This window comes from Protobothrops mucrosquamatus, unplaced genomic scaffold (assembly GCF_001527695.2).
Source record: "Protobothrops mucrosquamatus isolate PMUCROS unplaced genomic scaffold, P.Mucros_1.0 scaffold608, whole genome shotgun sequence".
NCBI classification, from domain to species: domain Eukaryota; kingdom Metazoa; phylum Chordata; class Lepidosauria; order Squamata; family Viperidae; genus Protobothrops; species Protobothrops mucrosquamatus.
The window spans coordinates 1-21,995 of record NW_015386906.1 but is presented as its reverse complement, the minus strand read 5'-3'; the positions used below and the strand labels follow the sequence as shown (position 1 = coordinate 21,995).

Sequence of the window (21,995 nt, the reverse complement as noted above, 5' to 3'; positions counted from 1 at the left end):
ACCCTAATCACTGCTAGGTCTGTGCCAGCATTTTAATTTCTTTAGCTCAGATTGGGACAGGAAAAGAGTGAATAAGATATTCTAAATCAAGAGTCTTTATTGTTGCCTGACATTTTAGTTTGTACATGCTTCTTACAAGGACTAATCTGGCACAAAGTCTATTTGATATGGGCATTTTAAAAACTGGGCACAATGTATACTGGGAGTGGAATGTCTTCTTCACCTGGCTCAACAGTTATGAGCAGATGATTTTGGTGACATTAGTGAAATCATGTTTTATTATTTCCTCACAGGGGTTGACATTCTGCATAACAGTATTGGCTTTTCTTATCTTACTGCACCATATCTGGAATCAGATTCAGTACATTTTTTTTCTTTAAGGGGTAGGAACTGTTTTGTTTTATCTCAACTAACAGCATCAGTCTTTTCTCTAGCAATGCCTGCAGATAGTTTAAGAAACAAAGATCCCATTTTTCATCTAAAAGGACCATGCTATCATGTCATTAATGCTATAAAGCTTTTCCTCCTCATTTTTCCCTTCTCTGAAATGTTATCCTGGATGTTACAGCGCATGATTAAAAAATGAGAGCTTGTAGTTGTAGTAAAAGAAAAAAAAAAGATCTTGGCGACCCCATATTAATCCCATGGACTTATATGTCAGCATTTCTGGAGATGTTTAAAATGATGGATGTAATAAGGAGCAAATAGGCATCTTAATGACCGCCTGTCCCAAATGTATGCAGATTATTCTCAGCACAGGAGGCCCTGAGAAGCAACATTATTTGTCCCTTGTAACCAACTACTTCTGTATTTTTCCTCTTGTCATGAAAAAAAACTATTTCAAAACAGAGAGGACTACATGATTGAAATTATGACTGGGTTCACACATCACACTGACCACATTATGGCTTAGCATGTTAAGTGAACCCAACCAACATGTCCTTGCTCCCTAATTTTAAACCTAATCTTCTCCTTAGTGCATTCATTTACTATAAGCAGGAGGTTTCCTATCAAGGGGAAGTATTAAACATGTTGTCCTTTGCATGCATTTCACATTCCCTGATTTCCCTCCATATTTTATAGATCAGCTTTTTGTTATAGTAACCATGAAATCATATTTTCAATATACTTTACTGACTTTCCATTGGAAATTGGAGATTTTCTGGGATTTTCTGACAGTCTCCCATTCAAATATTAACCAGCCTAGACATCTGTGCAACATCATAACACACACAGAAAAGGGACAGAGCTTGCAACACAATGCTGAAACACTGTTGCTGACTGCCAGGACATGTTCTGGAGACACTAACAATCTATGTTTCATGGTAAGAATTGAGCAGAATCAATTCCTTCAGATGCTCTTTGATGCTGACATTTGGTGGCTTGGTCCATTTGTAAAAAGATTAGGAAGTCTAGATGGAGGCGGGGGGGGGGGTTCTACCATGCCCTTCATCTTTTTTTTAAACCCTCATGCCATTTAATTAGCTAGTTTTGCTTAATGAACTTGCAGAGCTGCTAAATATTTGTCACTGTTTGGTAGTCTTTTAGCTGGTCCTAAAAATGATACTATTTTATTATTACCAGATGATTTTCATGTAGTTGACCAACACAATTATTTAAAATGTTTATAGCATTTCCAAGTTTTATAGTGCTATAGTATTGCTATTGTGGACTCAGTTCAACTTACATTAATACTTCATTGCAAATTTTCGACTTTCTAAAGATAGAGGGAGGGAAGAAGGGACGGAGAGGGAGAAGGAGGGAGAGAGGGAGGGGGAAGAGAAAGAGAGAGAGAGAGAAAGAGATCTTCCAAAATACAACTTTTGTGGTTATGATATCTTGAAAATCAATGAAGCTTAGTAACTGATGACTCCACAGTTCAACCCTGAGCTATATATATATTCTCTTCTATTGGAACTATGTTTTTTCTGAGTTTATTTCAAGCATAATAGATGGATACTCATAAAGCTACATGTTTAGGAATTTATTATTTCATGTCTCATGGTGATATAGTCAAGCCTAATTGATTGTTTGACTTGTTAAGAGCAATGGAAATGCCAGTTGTATAACTCATAGATGCAGATTTTTGTAAGTGTCTGCATAGTAACATTATTACATGCATTGAATTGCATGTTTGTTAACCTCTTAATTATGTCAACTATTGGAAAAGATCAAATTTATGTTACAGAGGTTTTAAACATGTCTTTTGCAAAGTTCATATTTCTATATAAGCATTTCCAAACTACTAAAATTATAAAGCAAATTATAAATTCATTAAAAATCAATATGAAACATTAATTCTATTAGAACTGTGGTTCTATTTATGGTTCACATCACTTGTGTCTTCTTAACAACCAGTTTAACAACCAACAAGGAAACTAATTTCTTTTTTAGTGCTGTTTTCCATTTTACTGTAAGTATTCCCCATTCTAATCCCATCTTCCCATCATCATTCTTCCCTTGGGCATATAGGATAGTAGATGTTTACCACAGTTGCAAAATGGATATTTTATTTGGAATTAACATTTTAAAAATGTGCGACTAAGAGATGGAGCATGCCAAGTGTCAAAGGAGTCAACTTTATGCTAAATCTCAGACAACTGCTAACCGTGTAGTTGTACTTCAAGTGCATGCTGGCTAATAAGATCATTAAAAGAAAGGATTGAAAGATCAGACAGTGAATTAATACCATGCTACATTTGAGTTTCAAGAGATAAATTGTGATTATATTTTTTAAGTTGTTCTAAATTGCAGGCTCTCAATTCCAAAATCAGCTCAAATAAGTTCACTGTTTTAATGAACATTTTAGGGTTCAATTTTAAAAGAAGCTTTTAGTACTTCAACCTTTCCAGATTTAATCCATCAAAAGTGTTTTATGAGCGCTTTATCTTTTTTGCATATAAAAAAAAAATAAAGAACCTTTTAAAACACTGGTTGCTTTTAAGAGTCTCAGTAGGAGCAAAACTTCATGAAAGTCTGTTTTAAAATAAGGAACACAGTAATACCATGCTGCATGGTTTTGAAATTAAGCCATAAATTTTGTGGCAATTAAGTATAGCAGTATACCTACTTTATAGCCTGTTCACTATCGTTGAACCATCAATGTGCTGATCTAACAATGATAAGCTTTATATTCCCCTAGCAATATTTTGATGATGCAAGAAAACACTCTAAATCGTTAACAGAGAAACAATCTAAAACAACATTGTGTTCCTTCTTCAGTAGATACTTAAATAAAAAATCTGGCTCCCTCTTTAAACTGGAGCTGCCCTTTCATTTTCAATTTTCTTTTTATATCCAGAGGCAGAGCTAGTCATTCCATGATGGAATGAAATCCCTTATTTCAAGCTTTAAGGTGCACACTAGATTTTACGTATAATCTATTTAATTATAATTATCTTTATTCAATCTTTAAAAGAACAACATGAGGTAACTATGGCCTATTCCCCATAACAAGCAGGGACAAGGAATAGAGTTAGCTTACCATTTGCTTGCTTTATTTGCACCCTAGCTTTTTTTCATTTATATATGGAGTTTGAAAGTTGGGCTTGTTCTGGCTATAGATAGTAAGGGAAGTAATGGGGGGAAAGATACAGAGAGCAACTTTTTTTTTTCCTATTTCTCTAATCCAATTGCCCCTCTGCAGATTTCGTTTTTTGAAAAAATACTCACATGTTGGTGCTTTAGATATACTTTTCAACATAATGTAGCACGCCTTTTAAATCTGGAAGTGTATTCCTGAGTTTTTCTTTTTTAATTTAGTCTTCACTTCTGATTTCTGGAAATTGCTCATATGATTCAATAACACCAGTGAAAAGCTGTTGCAAAGACAAAGTATTTTGTAACATTTCAAGGCAATGGTGTTGTTGTAATTAATTTTGTCAGTGATTCCTTCCTTTAGCATTTAATAGTTACATCTACAGACTATGAGTCACAGCATACCTTCCGGCATCTGAGTTTAGAACTTTTTTAGCAATTTTACCCAGAATAATGGAAGAGAGGGATTTCCTCCTACAATGAAATTGCAGCGGGCTGACCTTGCCTTTTTATTTTATTTTATTTCATTGAAATCTGAAAAATATTGAATTCTGGTTTTCATTAAATTGCTTGTCATCTCCTAAATTGCTTATAAAAATAATATAATGTAACAATAACAAGTCTCTTTTTTTAATACCACATCTTTTCCTCAGAAATGTTGACTTCTGCCTTTTGCCTTAAAATCAGTTGTATGTGGGTACAAGGAATGCACATTGTCCCGCTTTGGCCTACTCTCCACTTTTTATGTCATCCCTCAGGCAGCTGTTTTATTGTGGTACCCTTATATTTTCAAGTATTCCAGGCTCATTTATTCGTCATTTCTTTTGGGAATGTTCCTGCTCTAGTTTCATCCACATTTGCTGGCTATTGTCTGTGACATTCCTTCCTTCCCTCCATCCCTCCCTCCCTCTCTCCCTCCCTTCCTAGGTTATACATATAATACAGCTTGGGTGTGGAAAACAAAAGTCAATTAGACCAGCTTGTCTTTTTTAGGAAAAGATTAACAATAAGTACTTATAATTAAACTATTGGCATATTTTTTTACTTTGCTATTTTTGTGAATGCAAGTCAGTTGTCTCTGGATATTCACTCCAATAGACTTATGGCATCTTTTTTTTCTGATCACAAAGAGCTTTTGTATATTAAAGCTATTCCTTTCTTCAGGACAAATTTTGTCATTTTTAGACTATTTCATATTGTTTGCACACTGATTGATGACTGTACCTCTAAGATCCTGCTTATTCCTGCTGTTCACAATAGATTACAAAAAAACATTTTGTCTTATTTATTTGTTTATTTTGCTTGTATGGCTACCTACATCAACATATGATTCAGGGTGGCTAACAATCTAAAGCATCAAGAATAACAAAAATAAATAAATGTATTAACCATCATCACAGTGCAAAGCATTAATGATTTGAAAGACTCACTTGAAATCCTCTGAACATAGATATCATAAAAAACCCAAGCTTTTAGCAAATGGAAGGAAATGTACAGGAAGCATGAGAAGGGATCTGTTATGCTTAATTTTGCTCCTCAATCAACAGTGGTACTGAAAAGGGGAAATCGGATCATTTTGAGCATGCTCTCCAAGTCCTTTATTATATAGCCATCCACAATGATCCAAGTATAGCTATTAAATACAAGTAATTGTCAATTTACAACAGTTTGTTTAGTGACCATTCAAAGTTACAATAGCATTGAAAAAGGTGACACAACTCTTTTTCACACTTACCACCGTTATAGCACCCTCATAGTCACTAAATTCAGACACTTGGCAACTGACTAATATGTAGGGCACTTGCAGTGTTCTGGGATCATGTCATCACCTTTTGCAAACAAAGTCAATGGGGAAGCGAGATTCACTTTACAACCTTGTTATTAACTTGACAACTGCAGTGATTCACTTAAGAACTGTGGCAAGAAAGGTTGTAAAGTGGGGCAACACTCATGTAACAAATGTCTCACTTAGGAACAGAAATTTTGGACTCAACTGTGGTAGTAAGTCAAGGACTACCTGTATGCTATTGTGTTTCCTGCAGGGAGAGTCCAAAGTTAGAGAAGACTCCCTTTCCAAAGCTTTGCTATCTTTATGGAACATGGGAACAGGGGAAGGAATAGTTTTCTTTGCCTGCCTTTTAACTGTTTGTCTCTCCTTGGTTGTGGTGCATATTTCAGGAGTTTGTGACAGAGTCATAGAAACTCATAGATGCTGTAGATCCAAGTCTTTCTTAACTCCTCCTGTAACTTGAATCACTTCTCTTTACCTCTGTTGGCAAGAACGTGAGTAGCATCAGAGAGCAAAAGAAACTTTTCAGGCATTTGGAAGGCAGTTTTTCTCTAAGATAGGAATTATTTTCTCTCCCCTCACTCTTTAATGGAGAATTTGGACATATCAAAAAGCTCATGGAGCATCTCCCAGGGTTCCTTTTAGACCACAGGACTGCAGCCTTAATCAACCATCTTTATTATGTTATTAGCCATTCTGAACATAACTGCTGAGTAAGGATACATTCTTGCATTTCTCATCTACCAGTACTCATATCAGAATAAGAGAGGGCAGAAAGCACATCTCAGGCAAGTGAGATCAAAAGTTGAAAATAACTGGAAATTAGAGAAGAGAAAGATCAATGTACAGCATATGGTGAACTCTTTCCAACTATTATGTGACTTCAAGAAATAAGAATGTGATTGTCTCAACAAGATGCTCTATTTACAGAGCTCTTACAAAATTGGGCTGATTTCCACAGCTCATACAGGATCTCTGTAGTTGTTATGTGTCCCTCCTAAAATATTTTAAACATCTCAGCTCAGTCATTCATTCATGATCAAATGATCCCTGCATCCAAACACAACAAATTATTCAGTCTTTGTTATTTGATCCAATGAATCCATGGTACAAACTCCGCTATGAGTCATAATCTGAAATGGTAATGGGTCTCATTCATCAGGCCCTTTCAGAGAGCAATCTATATTTTAAAGTGCTGTCTGCTTCCTAAGTGGCAGACTTAGACTTTGTTCTGCGTCACTGCAGGGATATCTGCCCTTCTTTTCTTCAATGAGAGAAAGTTTCTTCTTGCAGCTCTTTGTAGTTTACTTCATACAACACAAAACCCTCTTAATGTACATTACACAAACAGCCAGTTAATCCACCAATTAGTCCACGTTATTTTTATGGCAATTGATTTGCCAGTAGTGCCTAGGCATATTCTGTAAAATAGTTAATGAGCATAGTCTACAACAGAAGGAATAATTCAGTTTTGATTTGTCAAAAATCAACAGTAAGGACCTATTTGAAAATAACTGGAGGTAGTTAATTGATGGATTTAAATCATCACAGTGGCCAAGAATTAACTTCTATCAGTGTAGATTTATCAGTAGAATTAAATATACTCAGTTGAGTTTATTTCTAGATATTTTATTGGATTAAAATATGAATAAGTACAGGTAGTCTTACAACCACAATTAATCTCAAAATTTCTGTTGCTACACAAGACAATTGTTAAGTGAGTTTTACCCCACTATACAACCTTTCCTGCCACAGTTATTAAGTGAATCTCTGTTTTTGTTAAATGTATCTGACTTCCCCATTGACTTTGCTTGTCCGAAGATCACTGCAACTGCCATAAATACATGCCAGTTGCCAGGCGTCTGAATTTTGATCATGTGACCCTGGGGATGCTATAATGGTTGTAAGTGTAAAAAACAGTCATAAGTCACTTTTTCAGTACCATTGTAACTTCAAATGTTCACTAAAGCAATGGTTGTAAGTCAAGGACTACCTGTAGTAAAAAAAATTATACTCCCTGTCCATACAATTTAGTCTTTTACTCAGTTCTGGATGGGAACGAAATTCTTAATAATTATCTAGCAATTGTGGGGTTTATTTGTTCCATCTGAAATAGCTTGGAGAGCACACCGGCCAACTAGAGACTGATTTTTTTCTGTCTGGTTCCCTTGGATACAGTATATGAAGCGGAAGGCAGCGGAAGGAAGCAGTGCATAATGGCAAGCTACAACATGGTCATGGGAACAACTCAAGTTTTTGCTGTCCTCCCAAACTCCCTTTCCCAAATGGAAGTCATCCCTGTGTGGCAAGATGTCTCTGGGGCATCAGTGTATAGAAATAATACAGGATATAATATGATTATTATACATGATTATTAGCAGAAATATTCAAAATTTCATTTTCAACCACTGTATAGTACATTGAGTTAGATTAGGGATGCAATAAATTGCACCATTTTCAGGTGACCTCTAAGGGATTTTTCCCATTATACAGTCTTTTTTTAAGAATTCTCTTCCAACAAAAGAAAAGAAAAAGATTTCTCCATTAGTTTAAGTTTCCTAAAGAATGCCTGACATTATATCCTTCAGGGAACTTACCCAGCCTACACACAAAGAGGAACACTGAATTCATTTGCTCTGAACTATTTTTGGAATTGTTAAGGTTGTGTGAAATAAACAGCATTACATTATCCTTTTGCCACATGGCTCTAATTGTAATAGAATGAAAATCTATTTTGGTGAGACAGTCAGTCCCCATGGGTGCGAGAAGTTCACGACCAACCACCTCGCTGAGAATTGAACAGCTAATCTCATGATGGATGGAGTTTTCTGGTGCATATTTTACCTGCCTACAATTATGTAGTTGAACAATTTATTTCATAAGAAAAGAATTTCAGTTGGCTCCTAGAGAATTAAAAATAGGCATAAGGAAAGAAATTTTTGAGCCTCTAACTATGTTATTTCTCTAAAAGTTGTGAGCTGTAGAAAGTTCTGCTGAAGGAAGGATATTACAATGCAGTATAAACAGAAACTATATAAAAATTTCAAAATAACTTGTACAGGCAGTCCTTGTTAAAAGTCCACTTGTACAGCAACCATTTGAACTTACAATAGCACTGGACAAGGATACTGTCAACAGGTCCTTGTATTGTAGTTGTGACTGGCACAGTATCCATATGGTCACGTGATCATGGTTTAGGTGCTCAGCAACCTGCTCAGAATTATAAAATTGCAGAGGCCCACAGTCCCACCACTTTCATTTGCAACTTTCTCTGCTGGCTTCCGATAAGTCAATAGGGAAGATAGCAGGGGGTCACAAATGGTAATCATGTGATCGCAACCTAATACTGGCAACTGTAACTGCCAAAACTGGCTTCATAAGTTGGCATGGTTATGTGGCATTGCATCTTATGACCCCATCACTTAGTTCTCAATCCCAGTTATTGTCAGGAAGTGAGAATTGCCTATAGCTCAGATTTTCACATCATTCTATTCCCTGCAAATGGTCAGTAGGCAGAAAGCAGTCCTTTGCTATTAAGAATAAGCTGTTATATGCACAATAAATTATTAGTAAATAATTTGTGATATAATGCTGAGATATACATTTGACAGATAAGATTTGATTTCACAGCTAAGTCTTCACATAATGTGTCTGAAGTAAATTAATTTGAGCCCTAAGTAAGAATTTAAGTTCAAGAACTCAGGTTTGTTTTGTTTGATGATACATTAGTTTGTTTCTTTGGCAGTCCATTGTATCTTCAGGATTCTTCTCCAACACCAAAGTTCAACGGCATCAATATTCAGGAAGAGTCTTGCTTCTTCAAAGTCCAACTTTTGCTTCCATAATGTCACTGAGAATACTATAATTTGTGTGGCTGATCTTTGTAGGTATAGGCACATCACAGCTTTTTCCAAGACTTTTCCAAGGCTGCTCTACCAAGTATTAGCTTGCAGCATATTTTAATGACTGCTTGTTCCTTTACTGTTGAGGGTTGATTCTAAAAGGCATAAGCTATCTTCCACTTCAATATCTTCATTGCAATTGTGGTTNCCTGTTCTATCTGTTCTTATTAGTTTGATCTTCTTTATATTTAATTTTACTCAATTGTTTTGTACTTTGCTCCTTGATGTTTATTATGTTGTAGCTCTCTTGTATTTTCAGTTATCAGAGTATGTCATCAGCATAGCAAAGGTTACTGAGATTTCTTCCTCCAGTTTTAAAACCATACTCATCTTCCAGTCCAGCTGTCTTTAACTTATATTCAGCGTATACGTTTATAGACGTCACACTGTGCCAATTTGGAGCCAGTCTGTTTTGCCGTGTTCTGTCTATGCTGTGCCTTCCTAACTTGCATATAAGTTTCTCACGAGGATGGTGAGATGTTCTGGGATTCCCATTTTTCTGAACACACCTTGACACGATTGACATAATCAAAGGCCTTTCTCTAGTAGTTGATAAAGTACATAGTCACTTCTTTTTGGCATTTTTTGACTTTCTCAATTATCCAGGGGGTATCAGCAGTAATGTCCCATGTTCCTCAGGGTTTTCTAAAGCCAGCTTGAACACCTGGCATTTCCTTTTAGGGCTCTAATAAGCATTATTTTGTTATAATTAAGTCATCCTCTTTCGATCTCTTTGCCATTGTGTCATTCTCCACATACTTTATAGATGAAATTCAAATCAAAGTAGTAAAATTTATTATTTTTTCATCTCTGAACTTAGTTTGACATCAATATAATTGTCTGAGGACAGAGTGCTTTCTGCTTTTACTCTTAAAAATAAATAATGTAATGAATCATCCCAGAATATTACTTTGGTCACTTGATTATTATGAATCTCAACTAAACTGCATGTAATAGTGTGAGCTGAACTAAGTATGAAACTAATATTACAGATGTTCAGCTTTACATTCTTGGCACCACGTGTTTTCTAAAGCGGCAGTCCCCAACCTTTGTGGCTTGGCAGCCTGGCTGGGAGGGGGGGAAGAGAAGGAAACTGGGCCGCATGAGTGATGGGCTGACATGCGCATGCACACACACATTCCTTGTCCAAGTGGCGGGCTGGCATGCACACGCACAGCTCAACTTGCATGAGTGGGGCGCCAGCATGCACACATAGACGTGATTGCCCGCCAACCTGCCACTCACACAAGTTGCACCGGCCAGCCACTCACATGGCCCAATTTTGAATAGGCCTCAGCCCAGTAGTGGGCCGCAGCCCAGGGGTTGGGGACTCTTATTCAAAAGTAAAATTTACTAAAAATTTACTAAACTAAAATTTACTGTGTTTTGCTGTGCAGTCCAGAAATAGTTCAGATTTTTAAGCTCTTTGTGGCTTGGAGAATCATCTCTCCCAACTAGAATTTGCCTATCCTGTGCATTCCACTGCAAATGGGGTCTTCCAGAACTCTGTCCCACATGAACTCAAAGAGATGGAAACTGGAGTTGCACCTTCCTATTGGCAGTCCCCGTGTTAAGGAATATTCTGCCCCTTGAGCTGAGAGACACCTGACCTCATATGTTGCCAAGCAGTGAAAATGATTTTGTTCCAGTAGACATTTGATGTAGACAATGGACCTGGGTTGCATCTGTAATTTTTTTCAGTATTGTATTATGTTGTTATGAGTTATGATGGCTTTAATTTTTCTATGATTTAAATCACCTTGACTTTGTAGAAATAGAAGGATAAAGATTTGTTGTTAATAAACACTCTACAACTAATAACTGGCCAGTAGGAATCAACATATTCTTGGGCTATCTAATGAAATTACCACTCTATCTTCTAGTGGGATGACATGGAAGTAAGAGGATATATATGGTGAGTTTACAAAGATAGTTTGTTGTACAAGGGTAGTCTGAAAGTATATCATGCATCAGTGGGTTTATCAGAGGGGTGGGGGCGGGGTAGAGAAGACTGTCAAATAAAGATAGATTTGATTGCACAATAGTGGCTATGGACTTTTCTTGTCCTCTTCCCATCTTGCAGATGCTCCTTTGCAGCATTCTTATAAAAATGAAAATAAATAAATAAATCTGGGTGGGTCAGTGCCTGGATGGGAGACTGCCTGTTAACTTATGTACTTTACTTTGGCTTCAAATCAGTGCTGGAGGAGTGTAGAATAATAATTGTAATTAATAAATAAAATAACAAAGTCACAAAGGGGAGTATAATGTTCAGAAGGCCTGTTCCAAATTCTATAGCTAGTGATTAATTAACATCAGGACACTGAAATGCAATGTTTAGGGTAAGTGAACTAAACATTTTAAATGCTCCAGTTCCAACTTTTTCCATGTAAAAATTACTTCCCTTTGTAAGAATCCTATGCTTGCTACGTGTTATTAAGAGAACATAGGAGAGAAACTCACATAACTTTTGACCTTTGCCGGTTTCTGTTCTGGCCTTTTCACTATCAAATTGAGTTAGTTATATACTAAGGCTGAGTTAAAAAAACCCAAACAAATAGAAAGTTATAGGAACTTCAGATTCAAAATTAATGGATATGGGTCAGGTGATAAAAAGATGCCCTCAAAATTCCCAGTTCATCTTTTTTTTTTAACTGCTGTTCGTTTTCACTGACATTTATCCCAGGACTTGAAATTTCCACCTGTACAATCATCCTATTGCAAGACATTTCATCAGAAGAATAAAAAATGATATTATCTAAATGCTTCTAAAGAAAACAATGGTGACTGCCTAGTGGAGGTAGAAACCTGTTATTATCATTAAATTCGGCTACATTTCATTTCCAAATCTTAACCCCTTGATAATAGGACAGTAATTTTTTTCTCTGCCTCATCCTCTTCAATAAAAATGGCATATTTCAAAGATTAAGAACATAGTTATTATTTTAATAAATCTCTGATGGCCTATTTCTTGGTCAGTTTGAATGGTTAAAACTGTCTTGCCCGTGAATGTGTATTCCAAGACTCAGCCTTGGTGCTGAAAAAGAAAGTATAGGATTCAGTAGTGATAAGAGTATAATTCTAAAAATCTTGTCTGTAAGTGTATACAAAATTTGTACACCAATTTTTTGTATTACCAATAATTTCATCACTGCAAAAAAATAATCCACATTAGAATATATTTCTATTTTAGAGGATAGCCCCAGATAACAAAGCTGCATAACGCAGCAACTCAAATAGAAAAATAGACAGAGACATTTACTTTTTTACAATCATTAGACAACAGGACTTGTCATACAGTAATATGACTTTGTCCATTCAGCATGTGAACTAATTAATAACATATCATCATTCCTCACTAACTCAGCTTTGAATTTTAACATAATGCATTTACAAAAGATGCTTGGAATATGCCAGATCATCTTCTATTTCATGTAGCAATTCTTTGCAAGCATCTGTGACAGTTCATAACTGTATATTTTTATGATTTGTGGTTATGGATGCTTCTGGTAAATATGCATTTCTTCATAAAATTAGCATGTAATCTCAATTTATGGGGAAATTAAAGAGATATTTCTTTTGACTTCATATTGCCTAAGAAAAAAAATTGTATCATAGTTGGTAATTTTATTACAATCTGCCACAGCAAAGTAAAAGTCACATTTATTTTATTTTATTATTTTATTTTATTATTTTTATCTTGCCCTTATTTTCATAAATTACTCAAGGTGATGAACATACTTAATATTTCTTCCTCCTTCTATTTTCCCCTCAACCACAACCTTATTAGAGGAATTGGTCTGAGGGAAAATGACTTGCCAAAAGTCACCTAGCTGGCTTTCGTGCCTAAGGTGGGACTAAAACTCAGAGTCTCCTAGTTTCTAGCTTGATGTCCTAACCACTACACCAAACTTGCTCTCATCAATTATATTTTCTTTGATATGTTTAAGAGGAAGCAATATATAATATAAGAGGAAGCAATATATAATATAAGTTTGTTTTCTGGGATTCAGATATAATTCCAAAAACTCAAGACTGTTCAATAAAAGTAGTAGCCAATGGGCTTTCTGAGGTGCACAAACACAAGTACAAGCATAAACATACCTAGCATCATTTTACAGCCATGTTTTTATAATTCATAGTCTATGAATCAAACAAGCTTAAGGGGGTCCAGGGCTGTACTTGTGTCCTAGCAGTTTCCACCTTTTTGACACCCTCCAAGAAAATGAGAGTTTTTGTCACCCATTACCTTGGAGAGATGTAAGGTGATGGGCCCTGGATGGAAACAGAAGCAACAGAAGCAGGATTAGAATCAACAGTGGGGACATGAATTTCATGCTTATATAGTGTGTTCTATCTTGAGAATAAGCACCTTAATCCAGTATGGGAGAAAGACCTATAACAGTTTTTAAAAGTGTAAATTAACTGGCAATATCCCATTTTAAATGTATTTATGAATACATTTTATCCCTAAAACATATAATTTAGGACAGTTCTGTGCAAGCCCTTTTGAAATGAATCAAGTAGTACGTACGATCAGGTAGTCTAATGTGCTGCTTCATCTTAGCAGTCTTGTACACAGATACTTTTTACTGTTTTCTAAAGATTTTATGTTCTCACACATAAAATACTTAATATGATCAAACTACATAGGTATAAAATATGATTTCAGTTTATTTTTGTTTTCCTCAGACTGGGTCTGAGACATCCTTACAAGGACGTATGGAAGGACGGCCTGGGAGCAATGAAAGAGTTGATGAGCCAGCTCGTCATGTTTTCTCTTTCTCCTGGTTGAACTCATTGAATGAATGATGACTCCAAGCCCAGATGGCATCTGGTGAACTCAATAGCAGGAAATAACAACAAAGAATACATTGAAAATAATAGTGGAGCAGGTTTTATTTAAAGACTTTATTTTGCAAATTGTCACATTGGATCTGACTTTTGTACAATTCGAGCAGTGGGGTGGTGGGGAAGAAATACCTTGCATTGAACCATTTGAATGTCAAATGCATAGACATTTTTGAACTCATGGCAAATATCCAATGATAACGTTATTTGTCCAGTTTGCTTCTAGGCACTGGGATTTGGGCATAAGGCTCTATAGTATTTCTAATAGCTGATCTAGGTTATGCCCAAATTATTATATGAATGTGGCAAGTGCCCCTACTTAGGTTCAAATAAAATTAAAATCAGAAGGAAAGAATGAATTAAAAAGAATAATATATTTACAAGTAAACTAAAAACTAAAGTAAAAGTAAAGATTCATTATGCATATTTGTAAATGCCTTAGATATACTCTTAGTTTTATGTTTGTACTTTATCATTTCTTCACTAAAGACATTGTTGTTAATAAATTTCTCATTACTTTGGACTTTTCCTCACTTGACTGTTTTTGTAATTGACTTCTGTAACCCTGAAATTAAAATATTTATTAAAATATTCATAGCTTGTCTAGCTCATAGAATATTACTGCATATATATAATATTACTAAACCTTACAATAGTTTTAGCAGGATCTAAAAAGGCAAATATTGGAAGCATAACAGAAAAAGATAATTAAAACTGATGAAAAGCATAATGGAACAGAAATATTTTTATCTGTTACTTCAAAGTGAGCTTAGACACAGCTAGTATAATGTTCTTCAGGAGAGAATTCAAAACTCAGAATATTACCACAAGCCCTATTCCACAAAAAGGTGGGATGTATAACTGGACTGATGAGAATTGACATTTATAAGAAAAATCACAGAAATTAATGAGGCACTAGTTTTCCTGGTGATGTTTGAACTCCAGTTGGGTTTTTTTAAAATCAGATTTGCTGTATACACTGTTAGAAAGCTGGTTTTGAATTTTTGGAGTTTTCAAAGTAATTTTTGCATATATACAGTATAAAGAATAACAATTCAAATCAATGTTCAAAAACTTTGCGACAGTGATGATGTGTAATGGAGTATTCTAAATTCTGACCTAATTGCTCGGATTCTGTTATTTTTAATTCATAGACTTTATATTACAACTAAGTTGAATTCTCATCTTCTCATTAACAATGAATTAAAATGTCCTACACTGAGATCTATAGCTCTCTAAATGTTGGACTTCAACTCCCATCCTCTCTAGCTTGATTAAACAATGATCATGGATTATGTGAACTGTGTCTAAAATCAGCTACAGTGCAACAAGTATATATGCCACACCAATGATTCGTTAAAATTTTAAAAATTTATCTCATCAAAACTCCCATGACTTTTTAGTGCAACATTATAGAACCTCTTTAGTGAGTAGTAGCCCAAATATTTTTCATGTCTGTGTGCAACCTATTTGTCCATCAAGAAGTTGTGGTTTAGAGGAAAAAGAATAAATATTTGATTTGAATTTTTCTTTCCCTTTTAATAAAAATAATGACTTCCTGCTGACAATTCTGCCTAGATCTTATACATTTATTCATTCATGCCAACTGTCAATCTAAATTTTGAATTTCATTTGAACATAGTCATGGTAATGCTAAAAATCAAAAGGACTGCACCTTTCTTTTTTGAGAACATCCAAATATATGTGGGGGAGGGTGAATTCGATGATGTACAAAAAAAAGAACATATTGGTTCTTCCTGTGCCTCCTACCAAATATTAGTCTATCTGTTTTACAGCATTGACACAGAGTTAAGCCTACAACTAATTCAGACTAACTTAGAGTTAGATGTATTGAGAAGAAACACAGAAGCAGGTGCTGGTATCAGGTAGAACTTTACTTGGTGAAAAATATATGCTATGCCTACAAAGGTTCTCAGGTTCAACTCATAGCCTCGTTATATAGAATTGGTGCAAATTCCCATTGAAACTTTGGACAATCACTGTCACATAATATAGGTTGGTAATAAGTACATCTTTCAGGACACCAAGGCAAACTTGTTAAAGGCCCCCGCTATCAGGCAAGGCATGCCCCATCCCTATTGCAGCCATTTGGAATGGACTGGAGATAGAGAAGAGGAAGGTCACATATCTGCTTTTTCATTGCCACTATGTAATGGTATGTGGGAATGACTTTAGGCGATAGGAGACCCACAGTCTAGTCCAGGGGTCCCCAACCCCCGGTTTGTGGACCGATAGCAGGCTGCGGCATGCCAGCAACCAGTCTGCACAAACAAGCAAAGCCCGATCCATGGGATGCAGGCAGCGCACAAAACCATGCACTCTCTGGTCCGTGGAAAAACCTTTCTCCATGGAACCGGTCCCTGGTGCCCAAAAGGTTGAGGACCTCTGGTCTAGTCAACAGAATGATAAAAGGAATCTAAGTCTGAACATATACTCTTCAAAACTAGGAAGGATCCATTTGCAGACTCTTTCTTCACCACCACCCCATTCATCCTTTGGATTCAGATTTTGTTCATCAGAGAGTTGTCGATGCTGCATCTCTTCCTCTTGTTTCCCAAGATCGTTCCACATACCATTAAACTCTGCTACAGTAGACTTCAGGCTTAAAATGATCTCTCCTCCCCTCAGCCACCCAAATGTTCTTCCTCATTCCTACTTGACCTTCTGCAATCATGCCCCTCTCACAACAAGTCCCCCCATGGACATACTAAGCCATCAGAAATATATTCTGTCAAGCAGACAATGTCTACAAAAATCTGAAAGATTATTATGTGCTTTTGTTGGGCTCATGAGGATGAGCTGCTGTTTCTAGGCTATAAAATATGTCAGAAAAACGAATCAGAAAACTAACATTGCTGCTATCTAGTGATTATCCAGATTTTTGTAGCCCACATATGGTGGTTATTAATTGCATAAAGTATGCTTCCATATCCAAGGGACAACCTGAACCTCAGTAGATCTCCTGTGCCTGCAGACACCAAGGAACATGCGTCCTGTATTTTCATTAAATTTGCACCACTGAGTGTTGACTGCCATTCCAAAGGCACTGCTGGTTGGAAATATCCCTATGGAAGGACACCAGGTTGACAGTTTATTTTTACTTTTTTATTTTAATTGATTAGTTTCAAAACAACTTTGGGTGGCTCACAATATAACAGACAATGTCAAAACAATATAATAACAAACACAAAACCTTTGAAGTCCCAGCTATTCCCCAGTACTTGAGTTAGGATAATTGGAACCCCTTGTGAGTTTTGTTTTTGGTCAGTTCACCATCTTGTTTTTTTACCTGCTTTCTTCTTTATTTTCTGGTAATTTGTTTTTGGATTACAATACATTTTATTCCTTTGGTGAGCTGCCCAGAAATATTTGGAATCAGGTGGGGGAAAAAATAACTGAATAAATTAAGCTGACAGATGTTTTATTTTAGATTTTTCTTGGTCTGCTGATCCCCAGAAATTATAACTCATAGAAATTCAAGACAAAATTCTGAGAGTTGCAGTTCCAGTCTTTCAAGGGAGCACAATCTGGGGAAGATTACTGTAGAAGAGACACAATGTCAGAGGGAGATGGCCAGTGCCTGGGAATGAAAACCTCTTGCTGATTCAGAAGAGGGTAATAAGATCTTTGAGACTAATATCATTGATCCAGACAGTGCTTGGATGTTACCAGGCTGGAAGAGTTCTCTATCCCTTTCAGAGTTGCTTGGGTTGCTATATATATTGGCTAGATCTTCTATTGAAAACACATGTAAGGCACACCAAGAAGCTTATTATTCAACAAGAGCACATGCAGACATCCAGAATCATCTGCTTAGCTTTTTTATCACTGACAATTTCTTCCAAAACTCACAGTTTTGTACCCCATCTTCACGACCACCACCGTTTAATCTTCATCACAAATTGGTGATGTAAATTAAGCTGATAAACAGTGACTGGTTGATATCCACCTTCTCCTAACTATATCTCACTGGCTTAAATGTTGGGGTGTAAAAAAACATTCTCTGTAATGGATGTCTTTGAAAGTTGACAGTCATTCATTTGGGCTGATTTTGATTTAGCCACCATCCTATGGTTTCCAAAGAATTATTTCGCTTTCAAAAATGTCTGGGAATTGTGGAAGGAGTTCAGATCCATTATCTTGGTTTTCTCTTCTAAATATTCTTAAGAGGTCTGTCCCCTTGTCTAAATATTGACACTAAATAAGATACTTTGCGAAGTTGTTGATGTGAGAAATACCCAGTAGTTCACTCAAACATCTGTATATTCTAGCCATCAGTCTCTTTGGGGAGGATTTCTAAAATAAAAAGCCTACTCTCATCCTACTCAAGACCAAAAAATATGTCACTTTTCTTTCATAGTTTCTGCTCACTCTGTCCTCAAAAACCTGTAAGCAAAACTCTGATGAAGAAAGATGGAAAAGGTTTGGAGGATATTTGTCATGTTATTAACAAGAATGGAGTTTTGCTTGTTTTTTACATGGTTTCAAAGGTAGATCTAAGAATATACGGTATCTTTCTTTAATTATCTGAGGTGACAGCAAACACTGCTTGTATTCCTGTAATGCCAAAATATACTGAAAGGAAGGGGAAAAACACTGCAGCTTGAATAATACAGTATATTTCACCTGGAAATCCACCTTTTGGTTGGATTTGTGGTGAATTATTTGAGTGAACTGGGACAGGGCACCTGGGGAACTGCCTGGGGAAAGAATAGACAGATGAATACACCAAATGGCAATTTTGCACATGCTTACTCTGGAGTAGTATAAGCTGCAAAGAATTCCTTGAAACATAAAGCAGGATGAACAACCTCACCCATTTCTGTCCTATCGATTCCAATTAGCACAGCCCGTTGTCACAGTTTGGACCTGCTGACTTTCCAAAGACTCAGAGGCTAGCAGGTTACTTACCTTTATGCAGAGAAGCTTAGAACCCGGAGTTAAGGACAGGCAAGGCAAAAGTGAGAGCTTTTGCTTGGGAATCATTTTGTTAAACCTGGAACCTTTATCCTTTTATCCAAAATCTATGGAGCTCATTGCACCTGTCCAATGCAGCTCCCCGTTTTTAATTGCTTGTATCTGAGCTAAGCTGGACTTGATATCCTAACAGATGTCAAGCAGTTTAAAAATTGAGATCATCCTCTAATCCAGTGGCTCCCAACCTTTACTATACACCGCACCCCTAAAACGCTTCTGATATATTCTCACACCCCTTACAAAAGTTGGAAATAATGGCAATGGATTATGCATATACACTATACAGTAATTTTGAAAACCCAAGTTTTTGCACCCCCTGGAATATCGTCTCGCACCCTCAGAAGGGTGCGAGCACCCCTGGTTGGGAACCCCTGCTCTAATCAGATGGGCTGGTTCATATCTCCCATTGTCCTCAGCTACCTTTGGTCAATGGGACTTGTAGTCTTTTGTTCCCTGTTGGGCACCAGTTTGGAGAGTTATATCTCCCCTCCTCATGCCCTTCCCCTTTTCAACATCATTTCTTCCCTACAGGCAAATTGAACCCTTGGCAATATAGGTGTGCAACCATTTTGCCCACATTGGGATTCTGTGCATGTCGATGTGTTTTTCTACCCCATATTCCACCGTTAATCCATTTAATAGCCCCACCCCACCCCATTGATGAAGACTTTTCCTTCAACTCTTCATCACCATCAAAGGTCTCCAACCCTCCCTTTTTTCTGAAATGTGACGCAGCCAAGGAAGTGTATGCAAGCCAACGTTCCTTTGCAGCTTTTATTAAAAATATAGAGAGATATTATATAGATATAGATAGGTATTAAACGTTCTCTTACACGACCAAGTTGACCGAGCGCTGAAAATATGTTTTATTTGTGGAAAGAAATGTTTACAAAGAAAAGACAAAGAAGAGTGAAATCGAAATAGCGGAGTACAGAGAGGCTCCGGCCCCCTTTCCCCCCCCCCACCGACCCCAGAAGACGCTCCTCGCCCTTCGCCTGCTTCCGATGGCCAGACCAACGGACCCCGCCCTGAAAAGGCCTAGCCTGAACCTTGCCTGGGACAGGGCGGGTGAGAAAAGAAAAAAAGAAGTTACAAACGACGACACTTGGGGTAAGACGCCGGACATGCTATGCAAGGCTACTTCGAGAAAGCTGTCGAATGAAAAGACCGAGGAGGGAAGGGGGACGGCGCGAGGGAGCGGCGTAAGTAGATCTAGGGGTCTACGGGGTGTGCTAACTGGAGGAGCTCTTTGGTCGGGGGCCAGGCAGAGGAGAGCGCTTCACTTCCCGATGATTTCCATCAGTTTCCTGTTGCTGTGAGCCTGCTGCGCCAACTGCTCCGCTCGGGCCATCTCCAAGACTTCTCGGAGGAGGTGGAAAGTCAGGTCCAAGGAGATCGGCGGCTCCTCGGATCGTTTCTCCTTCTCCGGGGCCTCTAGGTGGGCGCCGTCGTCTTCGCCGTCCCAGGAGTCGGTGGCGCCTTCTAACGAGCGTTCCTGGAAGTGCTGCAGCTGCTGCAGCTGTTGGACAACGGCTCGGAAAAAGTTGCCCGCGGACGCGGACGTGGCTAGGTGGCTGCTGCTGCTGCTGGTGCTCGTGCTGGTAGTGGAGGAGAAAGATCCGCCGGAGGCAGCGGCGGCGGCGGCGGGGTTCTTGCGAAGGCTGCCCAAGCGCAGGAAATATTCTTCTCCCATGCGGAGCAATATGGGAAGCGATTGGGGCTGTTCTTGGAAATCTAGCTGGTGCAGAGCGCTACTGGCGGCGGGAGCGGCCGGGCCACTCTTGCTGAGGGTTCTGCACTCATGGCAGGGCTGGAGAGCAACCAATAAGATCCCGGTAGAGACAAGCAGCTGGATCTTCATGATTCAGGACGGCCAGATCTGAAAATGTAACAGGAGGGATGGTGGGAAAAGGCACAACTGTCTCTATCAAAGAACTGGGGAGTTTTGCTGTCCGGGCAATTTACTGTCCGAGGTGCTGAAATCTTTCGAGCAACCCTCGCGAAGACTCTTAAGGAACCGAGAACACAATCGGACTTTTTTCCCCGGAACGATCAACCCAACTCGAATCATATTTTTTTTTTCCTCGAACTTAAGCGTGAGAAGGACTTGCATTCTTTCTCTGGGCGAAAGAGCTGCCTGAAACCTATCTACTCTTCCTTATTAAAGGTCAGAATAAACGGAGTAGCACTTGATTTAATACAGCTAAAATCGCTACATTGGGGGCTTCCTATAAATCAGCACATTTAACCTTTTACAACAATGAGCCTTACCGTACCAAACGATGTTTTCTCCCCCCCCTCCTCCCCCTCCTCCTTTATCATCACAATTATGACACGATCTCAGGATGACTTATGTTTCTTAGATCATAGTACATACTTCCACCACAATCCACAAACATGCACACACATACGCACACTTCCTGAGAAAAGTTTGCAACCTGTGCTTATATCTGTTTCCTCCCTACCTTAAGAGGTATCGGTGGAGTAGTCTGGGAGAAGTAGAGTCAGTCAGTGGTCGGTGCCCACTTTTTCTCTCTTTCCTTCTTGGGATGTGTACCTAACGTCTCCTGCCTGTCCTGGTGATCCGCTGGTGTCCTAATCAGAGTCTGGCTGTGTGATTTTTATAGGTTAGACCCTGTTCTGGAATCACGCAGCCCTCGCCTAATAAGCTGACGCTTCCTTGACAGCTCGCTTGCGTGCCCCGATCCACTGCTGAATCAATCATGGGGGCCGCTCCATAGCAGCGGTGGGCAACGTCCTGCAATCACAACCCCAAGTCTCACATCCAATTATAACAAGAGATATTTATTGCTTCGTTAGTGACGTCAGCAAAGCCTGTGGTGGGGAATATCAGCAGGACACTCTTTCCCATTGACAAAAACTCTTGAATGAAGAGTTCCCAAACTGGAGGGGGGGGG

The 21,995-nt window shown here is 37.9% G+C and overlaps 2 protein-coding genes across 2 annotated transcripts in view; one reads left to right on the top strand and one right to left on the bottom strand.

The window, feature by feature from the left end:
• The window catches only part of TRIM55 (tripartite motif containing 55), a 36,696-nt gene extending 22,057 nt beyond the window's left edge, over positions 1-14,639 (top strand). The window contains exon 10 of the mRNA XM_015817616.2: positions 13,921-14,639. Coding sequence (XP_015673102.1) covers positions 13,921-14,040 — 120 coding nt within the window. The 3' untranslated portion in view covers positions 14,041-14,639. The remainder of the gene's footprint in view (positions 1-13,920) is intronic.
• Positions 14,640-20,356: 5,717 nt separating this feature from the next.
• Positions 20,357-20,938, bottom strand: CRH (corticotropin releasing hormone). Its single transcript, XM_015817628.1, has one exon. It carries the CDS (start codon positions 20,936-20,938, stop codon positions 20,357-20,359), a length of 582 nt encoding a protein of 193 aa, XP_015673114.1.
• Positions 20,939-21,995: the final 1,057 nt, after the last annotated feature.

Bases quoted from the DNA above. Each gene is read 5' to 3' on its own strand.
- CRH (XM_015817628.1), bottom strand. From the start codon at position 20,938: ATGAAGATCCAGCTGCTTGTCTCTACCGGGATCTTATTGGTTGCTCTC.